The sequence below is a fragment of the Ranitomeya imitator genome, chromosome 8, assembly GCF_032444005.1.
Source record: "Ranitomeya imitator isolate aRanImi1 chromosome 8, aRanImi1.pri, whole genome shotgun sequence".
NCBI classification, from domain to species: domain Eukaryota; kingdom Metazoa; phylum Chordata; class Amphibia; order Anura; family Dendrobatidae; genus Ranitomeya; species Ranitomeya imitator.
The window spans coordinates 44,295,939-44,318,927 of record NC_091289.1 but is presented as its reverse complement, the minus strand read 5'-3'; the positions used below and the strand labels follow the sequence as shown (position 1 = coordinate 44,318,927).

General features: G+C 45.3%; 1 protein-coding gene across 1 annotated transcript in view; it reads left to right on the top strand.

Annotated features, from left to right (window-relative positions):
• LOC138647651 (inter-alpha-trypsin inhibitor heavy chain H3-like) overlaps positions 1-22,989 on the top strand; it is a 133,005-nt gene that overhangs the window by 96,572 nt on the left and 13,444 nt on the right. The window contains exons 15-18 of the mRNA XM_069736817.1: positions 5,403-5,516; positions 7,638-7,842; positions 8,564-8,736; positions 8,909-9,020. Of these exons, the coding sequence (XP_069592918.1) occupies positions 5,403-5,516; positions 7,638-7,842; positions 8,564-8,736; positions 8,909-9,020 (604 nt within the window). The remainder of the gene's footprint in view (positions 1-5,402; positions 5,517-7,637; positions 7,843-8,563; positions 8,737-8,908; positions 9,021-22,989) is intronic.

Genomic DNA, 22,989 nt, shown 5'->3' with positions numbered 1-22,989 from the left:
CCCAGTCCTGAGGGTCGCCACGCAAAAAAGATATGACGATCCTAACCTGTTGCGCTGGGTCACCAGAAGAGCGAGGTTTCAAAGCCAGAAACAGTTTACAATTATTCTTGAAACTCAGAAATTTAGTTCTATCTCCAAAAAACAAATCTGGAATAGGAATTCTCGGTTCTAACAAAGAATTCTGAACCACAAAATTTTGAATATCTTGAACTCTTGCCGTGAGCTGATCTACACATGAAGACAGACCTTTAATGTCCATTGTAACACCTGTGTCCTGAAGCACCCAAATGTCTAGGGAAAAAAAAAGACAAATCACAGTGCAAAGGAAAAAAAATGGTCTCAGAACTTCTTTTTTCCCTCTATTGAGAATCATTAGTACTTTTGGCTTCCTGTACTGTTGTGATAGGCAATTCAGTAACACAATGTACATAGCGATCAGAGCACATACAGTGATCTGACAATAACCCAAAATAATAGAACGAGCTCTGAGACGTGGGAACTCTGCAGACCGCAATTCCTGATCCTCTCCAAACACAACTAGAGGCAGCTGTGGATTGCGCCTAACTCTGCCTATGCAACTCGGCACAGCCTGAGAAACTAACTAGCCTGAAGATAGAAAAATAAGCCTACCTTGCCTCAGAGAAATACCCCAAAGGAAAAGGCAGCCCCCCACATATAATGACTGTGAGTAAGATGAAAAGACAAACGATTCAGCAAAGTGAGGCCCGATATTCTAGACAGAACGAGGATAGGAAAGATAACTTTGCGGTCTACACAAAACCCTAAAGAAAACCACGCAAAGGGGGCAAAAAGACCCTCCGTACCGAACTAACGGCACGGAGGTACACCCCTTGCGTCCCAGAGCTTCCAGCAAAACAAATAGACAAGCTGGACAGAAAAAATAGCAACAAATAGCAAAGAAGCACTTAGCTATGCAGAGCAGCAGGCCACAGGAATGATCCAGAGATTCACAAGTCCAACACTGGAACATTGACAGGAAGCATGGATCAAAGCATTAGGTGGAGTTAAGTAGAGAAGCAGCTAACGAGCTCACCAGATCACCTGAGGGAGGAAACTCAGAAGCTGCAGTACCACTTTCCTCCACAAACGGAAGCTCCCAGAGAGAATCAGCCGAAGTACCACTTGTGACCACAGGAGTGAACTCTGCCACAGAATTCACAACAGTGTCCCCACATAATTAATAACCAGCAAAGGCTATGCAGACAGCTGCGGGCAGATATTGGTAGCATAGGAAGGAGCCATGGATACTGCCCCCCCGGCTAAAAACATCAGCTTTCAGACACCCCAGAAAATGCGTATCTCTAGGATGCGCCAATTCTGGCACTTAGCCTAGCTCTCCCCACTTGCCCTGTAGTGGTGGCAAGTGGGGTAATAGTTGGGGGGTTGATGTCACAGTCAATAAGACTCCCCCATTACTAACCCCATTCCTGTAATTGAAAGAAAGACACAGACTCCTTTAATATTCTTAATTAAAACATACTTATGACCTTGCCTACTTCCAGCGAATCCCTCGATATCCTGTAATAAAAGTAAAATAAAAAAGCAACAATATACCATACCTGTCCGTCGTTGTGTCCCACGCTGTAACCATGTCTGGGGGATAATTAGTTTTCAACCAGGACGCTGCCAAGAAGCGACCATCCCAGTTGAAAACCACTGGTGAATGAGCTGCTGGGAGCGCAGCTTCAGTGATGTCACCAAGGCTGCGCTCCCAGCCATGCTGAACTGGGATGGCCTCTGAACTGTGGGAAAATGCCAGTGATGAGGTCACCGCAGTTCAAGCACAATGTCTTCACAGCAGATCACCATGAGAATATTTTAGTTGCATGGAATATAACTTGTCATGAGGTTTACAAGATTGATAGACAAGCTGAAATGCAACAATAGAATATATGTAAGTCATATGCCATCAAACCATCATAATAAACCAACGGTTCTATCACTCTTTTAACAGGACACAATATTTTTGCCATAAGGTCACGAATTTGGGGTAAGATATTTTTTATATCTAAAGGCTATGTGGCTATCTTTCACAGAATGTATTTTCCATATGTAACTGATTAAAGGGATTGTCATGGACTGAACTACTGATGATCTATCTGTAGGATTGGTCATCAACAAGAGATCAGTAAGGGTCCGACTCCTTGTACCTACATCGATCAACTGTTACTTGCCCCAAAGGCCAGAAATGAGATGTATGGGGCAGAACAGAGAAGCTCCCTACATTGCTTAGTGACTGCTGCCGAGTACTGCTGTATTTCTACCATTCAATTGGGAGAAAAGGATCATTAATTATCAGTGGCAGCTGCTGTGTAAGGCTACCGTCACACAGTGGCATTTTGATCGCTACGACGTTACGATTCGTGACGTTCCAGCGATATCCTTACGATCTCGCTGTGTCTGACACGCTCCTGCGATCAGGGACCCCGCTGAGAATCGTACGTCGTAGCAGATCGTTTGAAACTTTCTTTCGTCGCTGGATCTCCTGCTGACATCGCTGAATCGGCGTGTGTGACGCCGATTCAGCGATGTCTTCACTGGTAACCCGATGTTTACCCTGGTTACCAGCGTAAACGTAAAAAAAACAAACACTACATACTTACCTTCTGCTGTCTGTCCCAGGCGCTCTGCTTCCCTGCACTCCTCCTGCATCCTGTGTCAGCGCCAGCCAGCCGGAAAGCAGAGCGGTGACGTCACCGCTCTGCTTTCCGGCCGCTGTGCTCACAGTCAGTGCAGGAAAGCAGAGCGCCGGGGACAGACAGCGGTAGGTAAGTATGTAGTGTTTGTTTTTTTTAACTTTTACGATGGTAACCAGGGTAAACATCGGGTTACTAAGCGCGGCACTGCGCTTAGTAACCCGATGTTTACCCTGGTTACCAGGGGACTTCGGGATCGTTGGTCGCTGGAGAGCTGTCTGTGTGACAGCTCTCCAGCGACCACACAGCAACGCTGCAGCGATCGACATCGTTGTCGTATCGCTGCAGCGTCGTTTCAGTGTGACGGTACCCTTACACCCAATACATTACTTATTTCAGGCTTCTAAGGGAGCAAATTTCAGCAGATCAGTCAGGGTGCCAGGTGTCCATCCTCACCGATTTCATACTGATGACCTTTCCCTAAGACTATGTGCACACATTCAGGATTTCTTGCAAAAATTTCCTGAGCAAAATCGGACATTTTCTGCAAGAAATCTGCATGCATTTTTTTCGCGTTTTTGACGCATTTTTGCGCATTTTTGACTTTTTTGCCGGAGCTTCCCAATACATTAAATAGCGGGAAAAACGTGAAAAATCCGCAAAATTAATTAATATGCTGCGTTTTTTACCGCGATGCGTTTTTTTGCGGAAAAAAATGCATCATGTGCACAAAAATTGCGGAATGCATTCTAAATGATGGGATGCATAATGTATGCATTTTTTATGCATTTTTATAGCGAAAAAAAAACGCAAAAAATCTGCAACGTGTGCACACAGCCTTAGACATGCCAACAGTAGGTTAGTCCTAGACAAGACAATCCCTTTACAGGGAATCGGTCATGTCCCCAAACATTAATCTGAAGGTTAATAGTGTTCCAATGCTGTCCAACTGCCTGAAAGTGTACAGTAGCTCCTGTAAGGAAGTAAACAATATTTCTCCTGGGAGCCGCTAGCTTTCAGTCATAGAGGCGTGCCTTCAGCGGTTACAGTCACCACTTTATACACAGTGGGTTGCAGCTGTAAGCTCTCCCCAGCACTTTGATTGACAGCTCACACAGATGCACCGCAGAGCCACCTGTAAATCAAAGTTTCTGGGCTCACTGTGTACTGAGCTGTGAATGTAGCCTTTCTGGGCACGCTTTTACATCTGAAAGCCTGAGGCTCCATAGGGGAAAAAAGTTTTTTTTTCTCCTGGTAGCCTCTCTTTCAGTATGGTGGCCGGACAGCATAATTGCAGATTATACCTTTACCAGCAGGTTAATAGTGATTGGGGACGCAGCAGGTTCCCTTTAAGTGGCATGAAGCTTCAGACTGCAATATTTATTTGTTCTCAGCCACCTTGATATATAATTTACAATATGCTCCTACTATGATTTCACATTTTTCTCATTAGGTCATGCCCCTCTCTTTAACATATGATTGATGTGGGTTTACCCTGCTGCTACGTTTACTAGCTCTCATGTACTAATGCAGCTTCATTCTAGCATTGCTTTCCCCACCTGTAGATATTGTGCTGTTGACAAATCCTACGAATGGGTCATATGTTAATTTTGATGAATGTTTCACCATTTCCTTTACAATTGTGTATGTCTAATATGGGATAATATTGGATGCTAAGGCAGTGACCACTCTGGAATCTACTTTTACTTCTCATATGAACAGGATCTAATAAAGTGATACAGTTTAATATACAGAGGTAATCTAAAGCTGACATTAAAGTCCATCTTTACTACTTGTGTGAACAAGATCTGAGAGATTGTTTTAATTAACCTCTTCACTCTCCATAATGTATAAATCCATCTTGAAGAGGGTATGATTGTATGGAGCGGGCACAGGAACTGAGCCCACTCTCTCAGGGCAGGTGCCAACTGTCTGCAGTAGTTTCGGTCACGGGGACACCAGTAAGACTGTTCAATCCAAGTAAAATGTCACGCACAGTGTAGGAAAGGTTAAGTGCATAGCGAAAGGGATAAGGGAAAGGGAACCAAACACTAGGAAGCGGGGGAGTGGCGACCCCTAGGCAGATCTAATATCATCCTGTCTGCCCTATCGTCCCTATATTGGTTCTGCACCTATCGCTGAGCAGGATACCTAATTACTACCTCACCCTGGCGATAAGCCCTGCACCGCGAAGGACAGGATGAGCGCTAGTCAATCTCCACTACACTAAAAACAGATGGGATACACAAACAAGGGGGAACACTTAGCTTGAGTAGAATCAGAGAGAAGCACAGACATCTTCCAGCAACACCAAGGAGGAAGATAGCTGACAGCAATAGCTCCAAGCCACAACTGGCAACTGGAAGTAGAAATATCAACTGCAACTTCCAGCAGCAAGCTGGGAGTTAAATACAACCCAGTCCAGGTGTGTCAACTAGAGGCGGGGGAGGTTGCCACTGCATCTTAAAGTCAGAAGGACTAGGAAGGAGTCTGCAAAGCCAACCGCTGAGACCTTCTGCAGCTAGATGCAGTGTGACTGTCTGCAGCCTCTGACACATCCGTGACATACAGGCAGGCACTCAGTGCATCTTTAGTGTGGCCAAACATTTATGAGAACCTTCCCAATTAGTTGTTTTCCAAACTTGCAAATTTGCCATAATTTACAATCAGCAGTTCTCATGCTGGCAGAAAGTATTTTTTATGCTTACTTGTTTGTGTGTTTTTTTCTTCATTTGTGTATTACAGTTGATTCAGACCCTCATTTTGTGATAAATGTTCCTCAGAAGAATGATGCTTTGTGCTTTAATATCCAAGAAGAGCCTGGTGTGATCCTGAGTCTTATTAAGGATCAAGAGCTTGGTAATGCATATATAAATTCAATTATCATTAAAGATATTTTATTCAAGGTTTATTAACTCATCACAGTTGTACTGCACTTTTTTGGCCACAATTTTGCAAAATTGTGTCAAATGTGCAGGGTCCTGCTACCAAGGACACCACATCCAATGTGGGAGCCGAACATCTAGAATCTTATATCGTTGTCTTCTGGACTATAGATGATAGACTTACAGCCACAACATGACACCGTTTAGACTTCAGCCAATCCATGCTGCAGGCTAAGAGCAAAATTCCCTAGTCCACTGAATTAGTAGAGGAGTGGGCAATTATTTTTCTCAAGGGGCCATATCCGAGACTCTGACTGTTGTGGAACCAGCGGTTGAACTGAATTTTGCCTATTATTTAATATTAATATTTATCACTTAATACTGAGCAGCATTTAGTAAATTAAACAGAAGCTCCTGCTAATACAGTACATGTTACCACACTGCTTACTGTAACATGTATTCTTACTAGTGATGAGCGAATATACTTGTTACTCGAGATTTCCCGAGCACGCTCGGGTGTCCTGAGTATTTTTTAGTGCTCGGAGATTTAGTTTTCATCGCCGCAGCTGCATGATTTACATCTGTTAGCCAGGCTGAGTACATATCGGGATTGCCTGGTTGTTAGGGAATCCCCACATGTAATCAAGCAGGCTAGTAGCTGTAAATCATCCAGCTGCGGCGAAGAAAACTAAATCTCCGAGCACTAAAAAATACTCGGAGGACACACGAGCATGCTCTTGAAATCTCAAGTAATGAGTATACTCGCTCATCTCTAATTCTTACCTGTAGTAGCTCATCAAAACCAAATCATTGACTGCTTTTCATAAAGTTTATAAATCATACTGCTCCTGTTATTCACCCTTAAATATATTTAATAAGTATAGATGTACATTGATCAACAGCTCCACCACACACAGTATGACGTCCCCACAGCCCCCACAACAGTTTGATGCCCTCAAAAACAGTATGATGCCACCAAAGCTCCGCCACACATAGTATTATGTCCCTACAGCCTCCAAGTATACTTTGATGTTCCAACAGCCCACACACACAATATTGATTCCCCCCAAACACAGTATGATGCCTCCACAGCTCCCACACAGACAGTATGGTACCACCACACACAGTATAATGTCCTCACAGGGAGATGTTGATATGGCATGTCTGTTTCTGACTGCCAATCATATTGTTCTCAGACATGTTAGCTAATGATTTTCTGATAGAGAACACAGGTGCACTCAGCCAAACAAGCACTCCTGTGTATGGTAGAGTCAGTTGAGAAGGTTTCCAGCAGGTTGATCTGCCAAAATGATGCTTTGGCTGGCGGCAATCTAATGTGTATGGTGGACTTAAGTCTCTCAGGTTGAATTATTGTATTCACTCATATCTTCAGGGGATGCAGATACCAGTGAAATTGAGAGGCAGGGCAAGGGAGGCAGGGCAAGGGTCGCCCGTGTGATATGGGTCACCATCGGGGCCCACCAGGCAATTACCCGGTATCCCACCAGGCCAGTCCAACCCTGGTCACCACTGCATCCAGTCTTTGGCTGGTCCGCAGGCCACACTTTGGCCAGGTCTGATTTAGGAAAACAATTGAATGGGAATTGTACAAAAAGTCTGTATTCTGAACAGTGAACTGTGCGCAATTTAATACAGTGCACCCAATGTCTACATCGTATTATCATGCGTCTATGAATTTGTCTGAAACCCAGCACACTATTTCATAAAGCTAAAATTCCTACCGTATCTATCAAGTGTGAACATATTTTCTTAAATTGTAAAATGAAATTGGACGTAGAGATTTGATCATTTTTGTTTTTTTAGACATTTTACTTTGAGTTGCAGCGACCATTTTTTTTCAAAAAGGAAAAATGTGCAACCGTGTCAGTTATCACTTTTAAATAAACTGTGAAAATACTCAATTACCCAGAAAGTGACAGTTTTACCTGTGGATTCTAAGAAGTTAATTCAAAAATGAAAATTAAAGTGTCTGTACTTCCTATTTAACTGCAAAACTGTCGCCCTAACCAATGCAAAAATGCAGCATCTTTTTAAAGAATTATCTTGACATTTGATTTGCTGTGTTCTGCTAAAGGTGTATCAGTAAATGGAGAACTTATTGGTAAAGAGATGAGAGGCAACAATGTCTTATCAAATGGAACGTTTTTTGGAAGATTTGGAATTATAAACAGTGATATGAAAATAAAAATCGAGGTGACCACTGCCAAAATCACAGTTATGCACCATAAAAACAAGAAAATGTTCACATGGCACAAAGCAAGGTCTATAAGCAAGGAAGGGTAAGGAACTTTTTAAAATATATTATAGATAACAGTGGTTTTATAGGGGCTTAATCATCAGCACCACAAACCTGGCTCCTGGATCTTCCAGTGATATTCCGTTCATTGTCAGATGTATAGTTCATCCAAACAGTTAACCTGCAGTGACTGCTGCTTGGTATAGTGTAGTATTACATGTTGTAATGTACAGAGATGGATACAGATTGGGATAATTGTGGTAAATTCTGAATCACTAGAATTCCAGAATTATTAGTACATGTGGCTTTATTATTCTACGCGTTTCAGAGTTCAAGACTCCTTCATCAGGAGCACCACAGTTAGCTAGCTATTGCTAGTGGTCATAACCATGGATATGTAAGGTCCTGTAATGCCTGCACATGCAGAAAGAGACATAAAGCATCAGAAAAACTATACTACATTTCTAATTATTTGGTAATATAATAATTATACCTACTACATATTAGGGTAGGATCTTGGACATGGGAATACTTCTTTAACTCCACTATGTACTGTGATAGATAGAGAATGGATGTGGGAGCCTAACAACCAAAATGGACAAAAATACCCATTGCAAAATATGCTTTTCAGCTAAAACACATGCATTTAACAAAAAAAAATTGCTCCGAAGGCAGTCATAACATGGAGAACGCACTATAATCATGGACTGTATAAATGTTTAGTTTTAAGGTACAGAAAGGATGTCACGTATTATTCTCTTCAGGTTTAATCTAGTAATCAATATGGAAACAAATCTGACATTTTCATTTGGAGATGGAGCAACATTTATCATTATTTTGCATGAAGTTCGGAAATATCATCCACTCCCTATGAAGTTTCTTGGCTTTTACACTTTAGATGATCATACATTTTCTAAAGATGTCCATGGACTGTTAGGTAAATACCATAATTCAATCATATTGTCCTCTGCCATTTCAATACTTTATAGTCTATTGATATTTCATCATTGAGTAATATTTATAATCTGTTTTATATTACAGATTTTATCATTTTATCTACGGTATTCTATTTTTTTATTTTTTTGCCTATTTTATCGTTTGTCTTTTAGGACAATTTTTTCATGGTATTGATTATGAAATATACAACGTTCACAAAAATGAAAAATCAGGCAAACAAACTGGAACAATGAAAGTGAAGAATAAGCTCCTGACTGTAACAAGGTAGCAAATGATTTGTAGTAGATATTTCCCTGTAAGGGCCGAAGTGTATAAAATAGTTCCTAAGTGTAAATGACTCTTCAGTTGAAATTGAAAGTATGACTATATATACAGTTGTGCTCAAAAGTTTACAAACCCCGGCAGAATTTTTGCTTTCTTGGCCTTTTTTCAGAGAATATGGATGATAACACCAAAACATTTTCTACACTCATGGTTAGTGGTTGGGTGAAGCCACTTATTGTCAATCTACTATGTTTTCTATTTTCCCATTTTCTAGCTCCCCTCACCCTCAGAACCTCCAAACACAGAGTGACACAGCCCTGGCTCACATCGCATACCCGATTCCTTCAGCGATGCTCTAGGAGTGCTGAACGCTTATGGAGGAAAGTACGCACACCAGAAGACTTCATACACTTTATTTAAGGACCTATAACTCTGCCCTTCACCTCGCCAAACAGACCTATTCACCACCCTGATCTCCTCACTATCCAACAACCCCAAGAAACTTTTTAACACCTTTCACTCCCTCCTCAGGCCAAAAGCACAAGACCCTATTACAGACATTTGTGCTGATGATCTGGCTTCCCACTTTATAGAGAAAATAGACAATATCCGTCAGGAAATCCGCTCCCAGACACCAAGTGCAATGACTCCCATCCCTCCCTGCATCTCCCCTGGCTCACTCTCCACATTCGATCCCATCACAGAAGAAGAAGTCTCCAAGCTCCTCTCTTCTTCTTGTCTGACTACATGCACTACCGACCCCATTCCCTCTCATCTCCTCCAATCTCTCTCTCCAGTCGTCACAATTCACCTAACTACAATCTTTAATCTCTCCCTCTCCTCTGGCATTTTCCCCTCCTCCTTCAAACACTCTATCATTACTCCATTACTAAAAAAAAACCCACCCTCGACCCATCATGCACAAACAAATACAGACCAGTCTCCAATCTCCCCTTCATCTCAAAACTCTTGGAGCGCCTGGTCTACTCCCGCCTTACCCGTTACCTCCCCACTCATTTCCTCCTAGACCCTTCACAGTCCGGCTTCCGCCCCCTACATTCGACAGAAACTGCACTCATCAAGGTGACCAATGACCTTCTGACAACAAAATGTAACGGTGACCACTCTCTACTCATTCTCCTTGACCTTTCAGCAGCTTTCGACACTGTTGACCACCCTCTCCTACTCTCTAGGCTCCAGTCTCTAGGCATTAAGGACACTGCTCTCTCCTGGTTCTCCTCCTACCTTTCTGACCGCTCCTTCAGTGTTCTGTTCTCTGGCTCCACTTCATCTCCTCTTCCTCTCACTGTCGGGGTACCTCAGGGCTCAGTCCTTGGCCCCCTTCTCTTCTCCCTCTACACAGCACCAATTGGACAGACAATCAGCAGATTTGTCTTTCAGTACCATCTTTATGCTGATGACACACAACTATACACGTCATTCCCTGACCTTACCTCCGCTGTACTACAGAACACCACTAACTGTCTGTCTGCAGTCTCCAACATCATGTCCGCTCTATATCTGAAACTCAACCTGTCCAAAACTGAACTTCTTCTGCTCCCGCCTTCTACCATATTCTCAGCCCATGTAGTACATTGCACAGCCCACGTAGTACATTGCACAGCCCACGTAGTACATTGCACAGCACACGTAGTCTATTGCACAGCCCACGTAGTATATAGCAGCCCATGTAGTATATTGCACAGCCCACGTATTATATTGCACAGCCCACGTAGTATATTGCACAGCCCACGTAGTATATAGCAATGTGGGCATCATATTCCTGTTAAAAAAAAGAATTAAAATAAAAAATAGTTATATACTCACCTTCCGTTGGCCCCGGATCCAGGCGAAGCGGTTACCGACGCTCCTCGCGCGCTCCGGTCCCAAGAGTGCATTGCGGTCTCACGAGATGATGACATAGTGGTCTCGCGAGACCGCTACGTCATCATCTCGTGAGACCACAATGCATGGAGCGGTCACCGGAGAGTCGCGAGGAGCAGGAAAAGCCGGTTCTGGATCCGAGGGGCCAACGGACGGTGAGTATATAACGATTTTTTATTTTTTAAATTATTTTTAACATTAGATCTTTTAACTATTGATGCCGCATAGGCAGCATCAATAGTAAAAAGTTGGTCACACAGAGTTAATAGCAGCGATAACGGAGTGCGTTACCCGCGGCATAATGCGGTCCGTTACCGCTGCCATTAACCCTGTGTGATCGCTGACTGGAGGAGATTATGGAGCGGGCACTGACTGCGGGGAGTAAGGAGCGGCCATTTTGCCGCCGGACTGTGCCCGTCGCTGATTGGTCCTGGCCGTTTTGCCGCGACCAATCAGCGACTTGGATTTCCATGACAGACAGAGGCCGCGACCAATGAATATCCGTGACAGACAGAAGGACAGACAGAAAGACGGAAGTGACCCTTAGACAATTATATAGTAGATAAGTAAAAAAAAACAAAACTATTTTTGAACTCACTCACATCAAGTAATGCATAGCTTTGCACCATGTTTGGGACCACTGCTGACTGGCAGAAATATAGAAAAAGCAGTCGAAAAAGTGCAGGTGCAACCAGATCTGTCAGTTCACAGACATCTCTCTGACGCGTTTGCGGCATTATATGCCCTTAATCAGAGATATGGTGCTTTGTCAGAAACTATTTAAAATAGCAATCAGCAAATCAGAACACAAAATACATAATATTTCCGTAACATACATTATACTATATTGTAACCTATATACATACCATTAATACAATAACATTGTGTCATTTCAGAAATTCATTCTGTTCAGTTGTTTTGTATTCATTCTAAGGATCCATTACATTTCTCTTAATAACACCTTCTTTTGCCAGTCTCCACCTTTATCCGGACAATTAACTTTTTCGATCCCATAACAATTTAAACTATTCAAATTGCCTTTATTTCTATAAAATGTTTAGTACCTCCTGAATATGTGCTATTGTTTTCGTTAATATTGTATACATGTTCTGATATTCGTTTTTTTAATTTCCTAGTTATGCATCCAATATAGCACATATTGCACACAGTACATTCTACACATTATACAACGTGGTCTGAGTCAGAATTAATAAAACAAAATGTTAAGTCATATTTCTTACCATCTGGCAGGACTATACATCTCTTCTTTTTACCATAGATTACACTTTTTACTGCAATTATAAAAACCTTTTTGTTATAACCAAGTGCTTCCTAAAGTATTACCCTTTTTCATCAACTATTCTATAACCATCAGTAAAAATTTTATTTAATAGGGTATCCTGATATAAAATAGGCATATATTTATGACAGTATTTTTCGTACTATAAGACGCACCAGACCATAAGACGCACCACAAATTTTGAGGAGGAAAATAGGAAAAAATTTTTTTTTATAGCTGTACATCCATCTTATATAGCCTAAATTTAAGGTATCATACCTGGGGGGGGGGCAGCCGTGGTGGTGCGTCATAGGAATCATGGTCCATTCCTCAGGAAGCCGGCTGTGGCAGAAGTGGGGAAATTCTTTGGGCCCTTGGTGGGAGAAGTACATGCCCCAGCAGTGCGATGCTGCGGGCCCGTGTCAGCGGTGAGGCAGAGTGGAGTGCATACAATATATGGAATGAACTGGTAGTTCCAGCTCCTTAAAATTCAAAGTCTTTATTTTCCAAGTTAAAACTTCATAGTCATCAAAGAATCCTTGTACATCATGGATGCATAGGCAGCGAAAAAGAAAGGTATAAGCAATGCGTTTCGATCAACTTAGATCATACCATTATTAGCAAAACGCATGTAAAACCTATCAGTGGGAATACTGTCCTGCATGCTACAAGTAGCCACCCCAAACACACCATTAAGTGGATACCAGTGGGGGAGTACACTAGACTAAAAAGAAATTGTAGCAGAGCAGATGATATGAATAAAGAATTTAAAGAACTGGAAATTAAATTAGGTGCAAGAAAATAAGCCAGATGGTCACCAGATGAGTATGCGGCTCCACCCCTATGGGAGGTGGAGCCGCATATTCATTAACCCCTTTCTGACATCGGACGTAATATCCCGTCGAGGTGGGGTGGTGTTATGATCCGGTGACTTTGGAGCTGCATGTGTTAGGTCTCGAGTTCCCGCTTCTGCACAGGGGGAATCTCGAGCCATCTCCACTGCGGTCTCCCATTCTTATCCAGCCGCAGTGGAGTCTGCTCAGCAGGGACGTCGGTCCCAGCGTCTTGCTCAGTCTCACTCTGTACAGAGAGTTACTGCTACTTCTTCAGCTTCTGCCATTAAAGCCAGTGCTGGTCAGCAGCGAGCGGACTTCTCTGGGACTAAGTCCTTGTCTGCACACACTGAGCATGCCCAGGGCAAGATCTCCCGTTGGAGATCGAGGGTCATGTGCTCAGGCTCTGCAGCACATTCCATTGGTCCTCTTGGCAGGTCTTGGAAGGGCAAAGTTTCTGTGGCCACTTCCTGTGCTGCAACTATATAAACTGCGCATGACCGCACGGCCATGCGCTAGTGTACATTTGCTTACGTGTGTTTGTTGTGAGTGCAAGTCGTCCTTGGATACCCCTTCCCTATTGAATGTCTGTTCGCGGAAAGTGTATGGTTGCTATCTAGCGCCCGACTTATCCTACAGCACTTATCACACATTACAGCGTCCAGTTGCTGTGACCGCCAGTACGGCGCCGTGCACTTCCTCTGTGCTTTTCTTACCCAAGCCTGGGTGGTTAGTGGCGTTCGTCAGTGCGGCACCGCATGCACTCTTGTGCCCTTATATTGTTATTCAGCTTCCTTACACACCCAGTTGCGGTGTTTTGCCAGCAAGGGTCTAATCGGACTTCAATCCTAGTTGGGGTTGAGTTCGCTGACTACTTGCTCGCCTTCTATGTGCGGTACCGCGATCCTGTGACGCAACAGGATCGCTTCCTTCACGCTGGGTGAAGTTTAACCCATGTGTGTATACTTATGAGTACCGCCATATAGTCCGTCATTACTTAGCAGCAGGTTCCATCTCTGCACGGTGGACCCCGGGCTGCGAACGCACCATACACTATCTGTCTTATTATTTGGTGCGTTCCGCTAGCCCTAACATTACACTAGCGCCAGGGTCTGGCTAGTAATGACGGACAAACAGCAATCCTTGCGGTATATCCAGCAGCTGGAGGGTAGGTTGGCGGCTCTTGAGAGCGCAACCTCAGCTGTGGATGTTACCGCAGTTGCTGTACAGGCTGCTAGCGTGGCTGCAGCAACCCTGTCCATTGCCACCCCTGCTCCGACATTTTCTCGCCTCCCGCTGCCAGAAAAATTTTCTGGTGATAGCAAGTTTTGTAGGGGATTTGTGAGTCAGTGCTCTATTCACCTCGAGCTCCTGGCTGCACGTGTTCCCACAGAGCGGGCTAAGGTGGGATTTATAGTGTCTCTCTTGTCGGACAGGGCGTTGGAATGGGCTACGCCGCTGTGGGAACGTGGTGATCATGTGGTGCAGAGTGCTCCGCTGTTTCTGAGCACTCTGAAACAGGTCTTTTTAGGACCTCAAGTCACCCATGATACTGCGCTCCAACTGCTGGCATTAACTCAGGGTGAGTCCTTGGTCAGTCATTTTGCCGTCCAATTCCGCACTTTAGCTTCTGACCTGGATTGGTCGGATAAAGCTCTTATCCCCATATCTTGGAGGGGCCTGGCTGACCACGTTAAGGACGCTCTGGCCACTAGGGAGATTCCTGCCACACTGGAGGAGTTAATAACTGTCTCCACTCGAATTGACCTCCGTTTTAACGAGCGGAGGTTAGAGCGAGCCCAGTGTAGGCAGAGGTTTCGGCTGGCTCCTACCTTCGCCAAACCTCTGGAATCTCCGGTCCTGGTTCCTGAGTCACATGAGGCCAGGGAAGTGTCACAAGCGGGATCTAAGTCTCGGACCGCTTGTGCACTCAAGGTCTGTCATGTTTGCCAGCAGTCAGGACATCTAGCCACCAGATGTTCTCAGCGGTCGAGGAAACGTCAGCGTCTAGTGGTAGTAGGTGGAGGTACACTAGACACGGCGACGTTTGCCTCTAAATTGTCCTTTAAGGGGACAATTACTATAGGCTCATTCTCCCACTCGGTAGAGCTCTGCATGGATTCTGGGGCGGAGGGCAATTTTATGTCTTCTGCCTTCGCCCAACGTCACACAATACCCCTGGTTATGCTAGCTCAGCCAGTAACGGTACGAGTGGTGAATGGGTCGACACTGCCCTCACAGATAACACACCAGACCATCCCTTTTACTCTGTCCATGTCGCCATCTCATCAGGAGATTATATCTCTGCTCGTCATTCCAGAGGGAATTGATGAGGTCCTGTTCATATCGAGTGGTCCTCTGGCAGAATCCTGGGATGGGGTGAATCTTGTGGGGGTAGGTGTCAAAGGGAGTGTGTTCAGGTTGCTACTACAGAGGTACCCGCAGATCTTTCCTCTCTCCCCAAGCAGTATTGGTCTTATGCAGACGTGTTCTCCAAAAAGGCGGCGGAGATCCTTCCGCCCCATTGCCCCTATGACTGTCCTATTGATCTCTTGCCTGGTGCTGAGCCTCCCCGGGGTCGAGTCTATCCGCTATCTCTCCCGGAGACGGAGGCAATGTCACAGTACATCCAGGAAAATCTGGCAAGAGGATTCATTAGGAAGTCAGTGTCACCTGCTGGGGCAGGGTTCTTCTTCGTGCAGAAGAAGAATGGGGAATTGCGTCCATGCATAGACTACAGGGTTCTTAACGCTATCACCGTTAAAAATAAGTATCCTTTGCCCTTGATATCTGAGCTCTTCGATAGGCTTCGGGGAGCAAGGGTATTTACTAAACTAGATCTGCGGGGTGCTTACAACCTGATTCGCATCCATGAGGGGGACGAATGGAAGACGGCTTTTAACACCAGGGATGGGCACTATGAATATCTGGTGATGCCCTTCGGGCTCTGTAATGCCCCAGCCGTTTTCCAAGACTTTGTGAACGATATCTTCCGGGATATGCTTTCCACCTCGGTCGTAGTCTATCTGGATGATATTCTCATCTACTCTCCAGATATTGACTCCCACCGGAGAGATGTTTGCAAAGTCTTCGACCTCCTACGGGCAAACTCCCTCTATGCCAAGTTGGAGAAGTGTATGTTTGAGCAGGAGTCCCTACCTTTCCTAGGCTACATCATCTCTGCCCAGGGATTGGCTATGGATCCTGCCAAACTACAGGCTGTGATGGACTTGTAGGAACCCCATTCTCTTAAAGCGGTGCAGCGCTTTATGGGGTTCATTAATTATTATCGCCAGTTCATTCCGCACTTCTCAACTTTGGTAGCTCCCTTGGTTGCCCTCACCAAGAAGGGGGCTAATCCCAAATTGTGGTCGGAGGAGGTCTCCAAGGCCTTTAACTCTATAAAGTCACACTTCGCTAGCGCTCCCATCCTACATCGCCCCGATGTTGATAAGCCATTTATCATGGAGGTGGATGCCTCTTCTGTTGGTGCTGGAGCAGTCCTCTTCCAAAAGGATGCTCAAGGTCGGAAGCATCCTTGCTTCTTTTTCTCCAAGACCTTCTCACCAGCAGAGAGGAATTATTCCATCGGGGATAGGGAGTTGCTAGCCATGAAGTTGGCTTTCTCGGAGTGGAGACATCTCTTGGAGGGAGCACGTTTTCGCTTCCAAGTCTTCACAGACCATAAAAATTTGGTGTACCTGCAGACAGCCCAGCGGTTGAATTCTCGCCAGGCCAGATGGTCCTTATTCTTCTCCCGGTTTCATTTCACCCTCCATTTTCTTTCTGGGGAGAAGAACATTTGGGCCGACGCTCTCTCTCGCTCCGTTGTGCCATCTGTGGAGGAGTAGGAGCCTCGGCTTATTGTCCCCACCGAGAGCTTGAGAACTGAGGCCCCGGTTTCGCTAGAGTCTGTGCCCCCGGGCAAGACTTTTGCTCCATCCAATTTGTGACCGGAGGTTCTCTCTTGGGCACACTCGTCCAGGGTGGGTGGATATTTTGGTACCAAAAGGACATCTGAGTTACTGGCGAGGACGTACTGGTGGCCGCATATGGCTCGTGATGTCGCAGAGTATGTTCGGGCGTGTGTCTCTTGCGCCAAGAACAAGACTCCTCGGCAACGGCCAGCTGGTTTGCTTTTTCCTCTGCCGGTGGCGGACAGGCCCTGGGAGATGGTCGGGATGGACTTTGTGGTGGGCTTACCCAAGTCTCGTAACTGCACCATTATCTGGGTGATCACCGACCATTTTTCCAAAATGGTGCACTTGGTGCCTCTTCCACGGCTACCTTCTGCACGGGCGTTGGCTGTCTTGTTCGTCAAGCATATCTTTCGCCTACACGGTATGCCAGACAAAATTGTTAGTGACCGGGGTCCCCAGTTTGCGTCTCGATTCTGGAGAGAGCTTTGTCGTCTACTCAGTATTGAGTTGAATCTCTCTTCGGCATATCATCCCGAGACGAATGGGTTGGTAGAGAGGGCCAACCAGACCTTGGTCACATATTTACGACATTTTGTTTCTGCCAGGCAGGATGACTGGGCATCCTTGCTACCGTGGGCAGAGTTTGCACTTAACAATGCCGTAGCTGACTCCACCGGTCAGACTCCATTCCTCCTAAATTACGGCCAGCATCCGCGTGTTCCTGTGCCCATGCCTGTGTCTTCTGCTGACTCTAGGGTGGCAGACTGGGCTGTGGAGGCAAGGGACATTTGGGACCGCACGCAGGATGCCATTTGGGCCTCCAAGGAGAGAATGAGGTCCTCCGCCGATGTTCATCGGCGCCCTGCTCCGACCTTTGCTCCTGGCGACTTGGTGTGGCTCTCCGCCCGTAACATCAGGCTGCGAGTTGAGTCCACTAAGTTTGCTCCTCGTTACTTGGGTCCCTTCAAGGTTCTCGAACAGGTTAATCCTGTGGTCTACCGTTTGGCTCTTCCTCCACGCTTGGGTATCACCGACACCTTTCATGTGTCCCTCTTGAAACCCGTATACATGTCCCGGTTTTCCGAGTCATCTGCCGGGACATCGGGTTCGTCTACGGACGATTACGAGGTGAACGCTATTTTGGGAAGCAAGGTGGTACACGGCAAAAAGTTCTATCTAGTGGATTGGAAGGGTTATGGCCCAGAGGACAGGTCATGGGAGCCTGCTGAAAACATTCGGGCCCCACAGCTCATTGCTGCCTTCGAGCGTAGCGAGGCCCAAGGAGGGGGGGCATGTTAGGTCTCGAGTTCCCGCTTCTGCACAGGGGGAATCTCGAGCCATCTCCGCTGCGGTCTCCCATTCTTATCCAGCCGCAGTGGAGTCTGCTCAGCAGGGACGTCGGTCCCAGCGTCTTGCTCAGTCTCACTCTGTACAGAGAGTTACTGCTGCTTCTTCAGCTTCTGCCATTAAAGCCAGAGCTGGTCAGCAGCGAGCTGACTTCTCTGGGACTAAGTCCTTGTCTGCACACACTGAGCATGCCCAGGGCAAGATCTCCCATTGGAGATCGAGGGTCATGTGCTCAGGCTCTGCAGCACATTCCATTGGTCCTCTTGGCAGGTCTTGGAAGGGCAAAGTTTCTGTGGCCACTTCCTGTGCTGCAACTATATAAACTGCGCATGACCGCACGGCCATGCGCTAGTGTACATTTGCTTACGTGTGTTTGTTGTGAGTGCAAGTCGTCCTTGGATACCCCTTCCCTATTGAATGTCTGTTCGCGGAAGGTGTATGGTTGCTATCTAGCGCCCGACTTATCCTACAGCACTTATCACACATTACAGCGTCCAGTTGCTGTGACCGCCAGTACGGCGCCGTGCACTTCTTCTGTGCTTTCCTTACCCAAGCCTGGGTGGTTAGTGGCGTTCGTCAGTGCGGCACCGCATGCACTCTTGTGCCCTTATATTGTTATTCAGCTTCCTTACACACCCAGTTGCGGTGTTGTGCCAGCAAGGGTCTAATCGGACTTCAATCCTAGTTGGGGTTGAGTTCGCTGACTACTTGCTCGCCTTCTATGTGCGGTACCGCGATCCTGTGACGCAACAGGATCGCTTCCTTCACGCTGGGTGAAGTTTAACCCACGTGTGTATACTTATGAGTACCGCCATATAGTCCGTCATTACTTAGCAGCAGGTTCCATCTCTGCACGGTGGACCCCGGGCTGCGAACGCACCATACACTATCTGTCTTATTATATGGTGCGTTCTGCTAGCCCTAACAGCATGAGAACTTTCACTGGAGATGGTGGCCACTATACTGACTGCAATCCTGAACTTAACACCGCAACTAGAAGTAGCCGTGGAGTGTACCTAACACACCTAGACACCTCGTCACAGCCGGAGGACTAATTACCCCTAAAGATCGAAAGAGGAATACTATCTTGCCTCAGAGAAAATCCCCAAAGGATAGACAGCCCCCCACAAATATTGGCGGTGAGTCGGAGAGGAAAAAACATACACAGGCAGAAAACAGAATTTAGCACAGGAGGCCACACTAGCTAGATAGGACAGAATAGAACAGAGTTCTGTGCGGTCAGTAAAAAACCCTTCAAAAGCAACCACAACAGAAATTACAAAAACTTCCTACATCTAACTAATAGATGTAGGAGCGGAAATCTGCTACTCCAGTGAATCCTACAATCAGAGCAGGAATAAAACAGAAACAAGCACACAGCAGTGTGCAACAGAAACAAAGAACCAAACACTTATCTTTGCTGAATTTGGCAGCAGGCAGGAGAAGCCAGAAAGTGATCTATCACTTCACAAGAAACAATGACAACTGGCAAGAGCTAAAGGTTCCAGCACATCTAAATAACCCAGTCCGAATTGTAATCATCAGATACACCTGGCCAGGACTGTGACTCAGAGACAACTGCATTCCCACTTACAACCATCGGAGGGAACCCAAGAGCAGAATTCACAACAGGGTGGGCCCTTATGACCACCGACAGGAGCGCGGGGGGAGCACGGCCGATCGCGGCCGGGTGTCAGCTGATTACCACAGCTGCATTCCGGCACTATGTGCCAGGAGCGGTCACGGACCGCCCCCGACACATTAACCCCTGGCACACTGCGATCAAACATGATCGCAGTGTTCCGGCGGTATAGGGAAGCATCGCGCAGGGAGGGGGCTCCCTGCGTGCTTCCCTGAGACCTCCGGAGCAACGCGATGTGATTGCGTTGCTCCGAGTGTCTCTTACCTCCTATTTCTGCAGGTCCCAGATCCAAAATGGCCACGAGGCTGCATCCGGGTCCTGCAGGGACTACTTCCGGGTCCAGAGCAGGCGCTGGTAAGCCTGCAGCGCTGTAAGTCAGATTGCTGATCTGACAGAGTGCTGTGCAAACTGTCAGATCAGCGATCTGTGATGTGCCCCCCTGGGACAAAGTAAAAAAGTAAAAAAAAAAAATTCCACATGTGTAAAAAAAAAAAAAAATTCCTAAATAAAGAAAAAAAAAATTATTTCTTTATCTAAATAAAAAAAAACAATAAAAGTACACATATATAGTATCGCTGCGTCCGTAACGACCCAACCTATAAAACTGTCCCACTAGTTAACCCCTTCAGTGAACACCGTAAGAAAAAAAAAAAACGAGGCAAAAAACAACGCTTTATTATCATATCGCCGAACAAAAAGTGGAATAACACGCAATCAAAAAGACAGATATAAATAACCATGGTACCACTGAAAATGTCATCTTATCCCGCAAAAAACGAGCCACCATACAGCATCATAAGCAAAACACTAAAAAAGTTATAGTCCTCAGAATAAAGCGATGCCAAAATAATTATTTTTTCTATAAAATAGCTTTTATCGTATAAAAGCGCCAAAACATAAAAAAAATAATATAAATGAGATATCGCGGTAATCGTACTGACCCAAACAATAAAACTGCTTTATCAATTTTACCAAACGTGGAACGGTATAAACGCCTCCCCCAAAAGAAATTCATGAATAGCTGGTTTTTGGTCATTCTGCCTCACAAAAATCGGAATAAAAAGCGATCAAAAACTGTCATGCATCCGAAAATGTAACCAATAAAAACGTCAACTCGTCCCGCAAAAAACAAGACCTCACATGACTCTGTGGACCAAAATATGGAAAAATTATAGGTCTCAAAATGTGGAGACGCAAAAACTTTTTTGTTATAAAAAGCGTCTTTTAGTGTGTGACAGCTGCCAATCATAAAAATCCGATATAAAAAACGCTATAAAAGTAAATCAAACCCCCCTTCATCACCCCCTTAGTTAGGGAAAAATAATAAAATTACAAAAATGTATTTATTTCCATTTTCCCATTAGGGTTAGGGCTAGGGTTAGAGTTAGGGCTAGGGTTAGGGCTAGGGTTAGGGCTAGGGTTAGGGTTAGGGCTAGGGTTAGGGCTAGGGTTAGGGTTGGGGCTAGGGTTGGAGCTAAAGTTAGGGTTAGGGTTGGGGTTAAAGTTAGGGTTAGGGTTGGGGCTAAAGTTAGGATTAGTGTTGGGGCTAAAGTTAGGGTTTGGATTACATTTACGGTTGGGATTAGGGTTGGGATTAGAGTTAGGGGTGTGTCAGGGTTAGGGGTGTGGTTAGGGTTACCGTTGGGATTAGGGTTAGGGGTGTGTTTGGATTAGGGTTTCAGTTATAATTGGGGGGTTTCCACTGTTTAGGCACATCAGTGGCCCTCCAAACGCGACATGGCGTCCGATCTCAATTCCAGCCAATTCTGCGTTGAAAAAGTAAAACAGTGCTCCTTCCCTTCCGAGCTCTCCTGTGCACCCAAACAGGGGTTTACCCCAACATATGGGGTATCAGTGTACTCGGGACAAATTGGACAACTTTTGGGGTCCAAGTTCTCTTGTTATCCTTGAGAAAATAAAAATTTGGGGGGCTAAAAATCATTTTTGTGGGAAAAAAAGATTTTTTATTTTCATGGCTCTGCGTTGTAAACTGTAGTGAAACACTTGGGGGTTCAAAGCTCTCACAACACATCTAGATAAGTTCCTTGGGAGGTCTAGTTTCCAATATGGGGTCGCCTGCAGACCGATCCATCTAAGTCTGCATTCCAAATGGCGCTCCTTCCCTTCTGAGCTGTGCCATGCGCCCAAACAGTGGTTCCCCCCACATATGGGCTATCAGTGTACTCAGGACCAATTGGACAACAACTATTGGGGTCCAATTTATCCTGTTACCCTTGTGAAAATACAAAACTGGGGGCTAAAAAATCATTTTTGTGAAAAAAATTTTATTTTTATTTTCACGGCTTTGCATTATAAACTGTAGTGAAACACTTGGGGGTTCAAATCTCTAAAAACACATCTAGATAAGTTCCTTAGGGGGTCTACTTTCCAAAATGGTGTCACTTGTTGGGGGTTTTAATGTTTAAGCACATCAGGGGCTCTCCAAACGCAACATGGTGTCCCATCTCAATTCCAGTCAATTTTGCATTGAAAAGTCAAACAGCGATCCTTCCCTTTCGAGCTCTGCCATGCGCCCAAACAGTCGTCTACCCCCACATATGGGGTATCAGCGTACTCAGGACAAATTGCACAACAACTTTTCGGGTCCAATTTCTTCTTTTACCCTTGGGAAAATAAAAAATTGGGGGCAAAAAGATCATTTTTGTGAAAAAATATGATTTTTTATTTTTACGGCTCTGCATTATAAACTTCTGTGAAGCACTTGTTGGGTCAAAGTGCTCACCACACATCTAGATAAGTTCCTTAAGGGGTCTGCTTTCCAAAATGGTGTCACTTGTGGGGGGTTTCACTGTTTAGGCACATCAGGGGCTCTCCAAACGCAACATGGCGTCCCATCTCAATTCCAGTCAATTTTGCATTGAAAAGTAAAATGGCGCTCCTTTCCTTCCGAGCTCTGCCATGCGCCCAAACAGTGGTTTACCCCCACATATGAGGTATCAGCGTACTCAGGACAAATTGTACAACAACTTTTGGGGTCCATTTTTTCCTGTTACCCTTGGTAAAATAAAACAAATTGGAGCTGAAATAAATTTTGTGTGAAAAA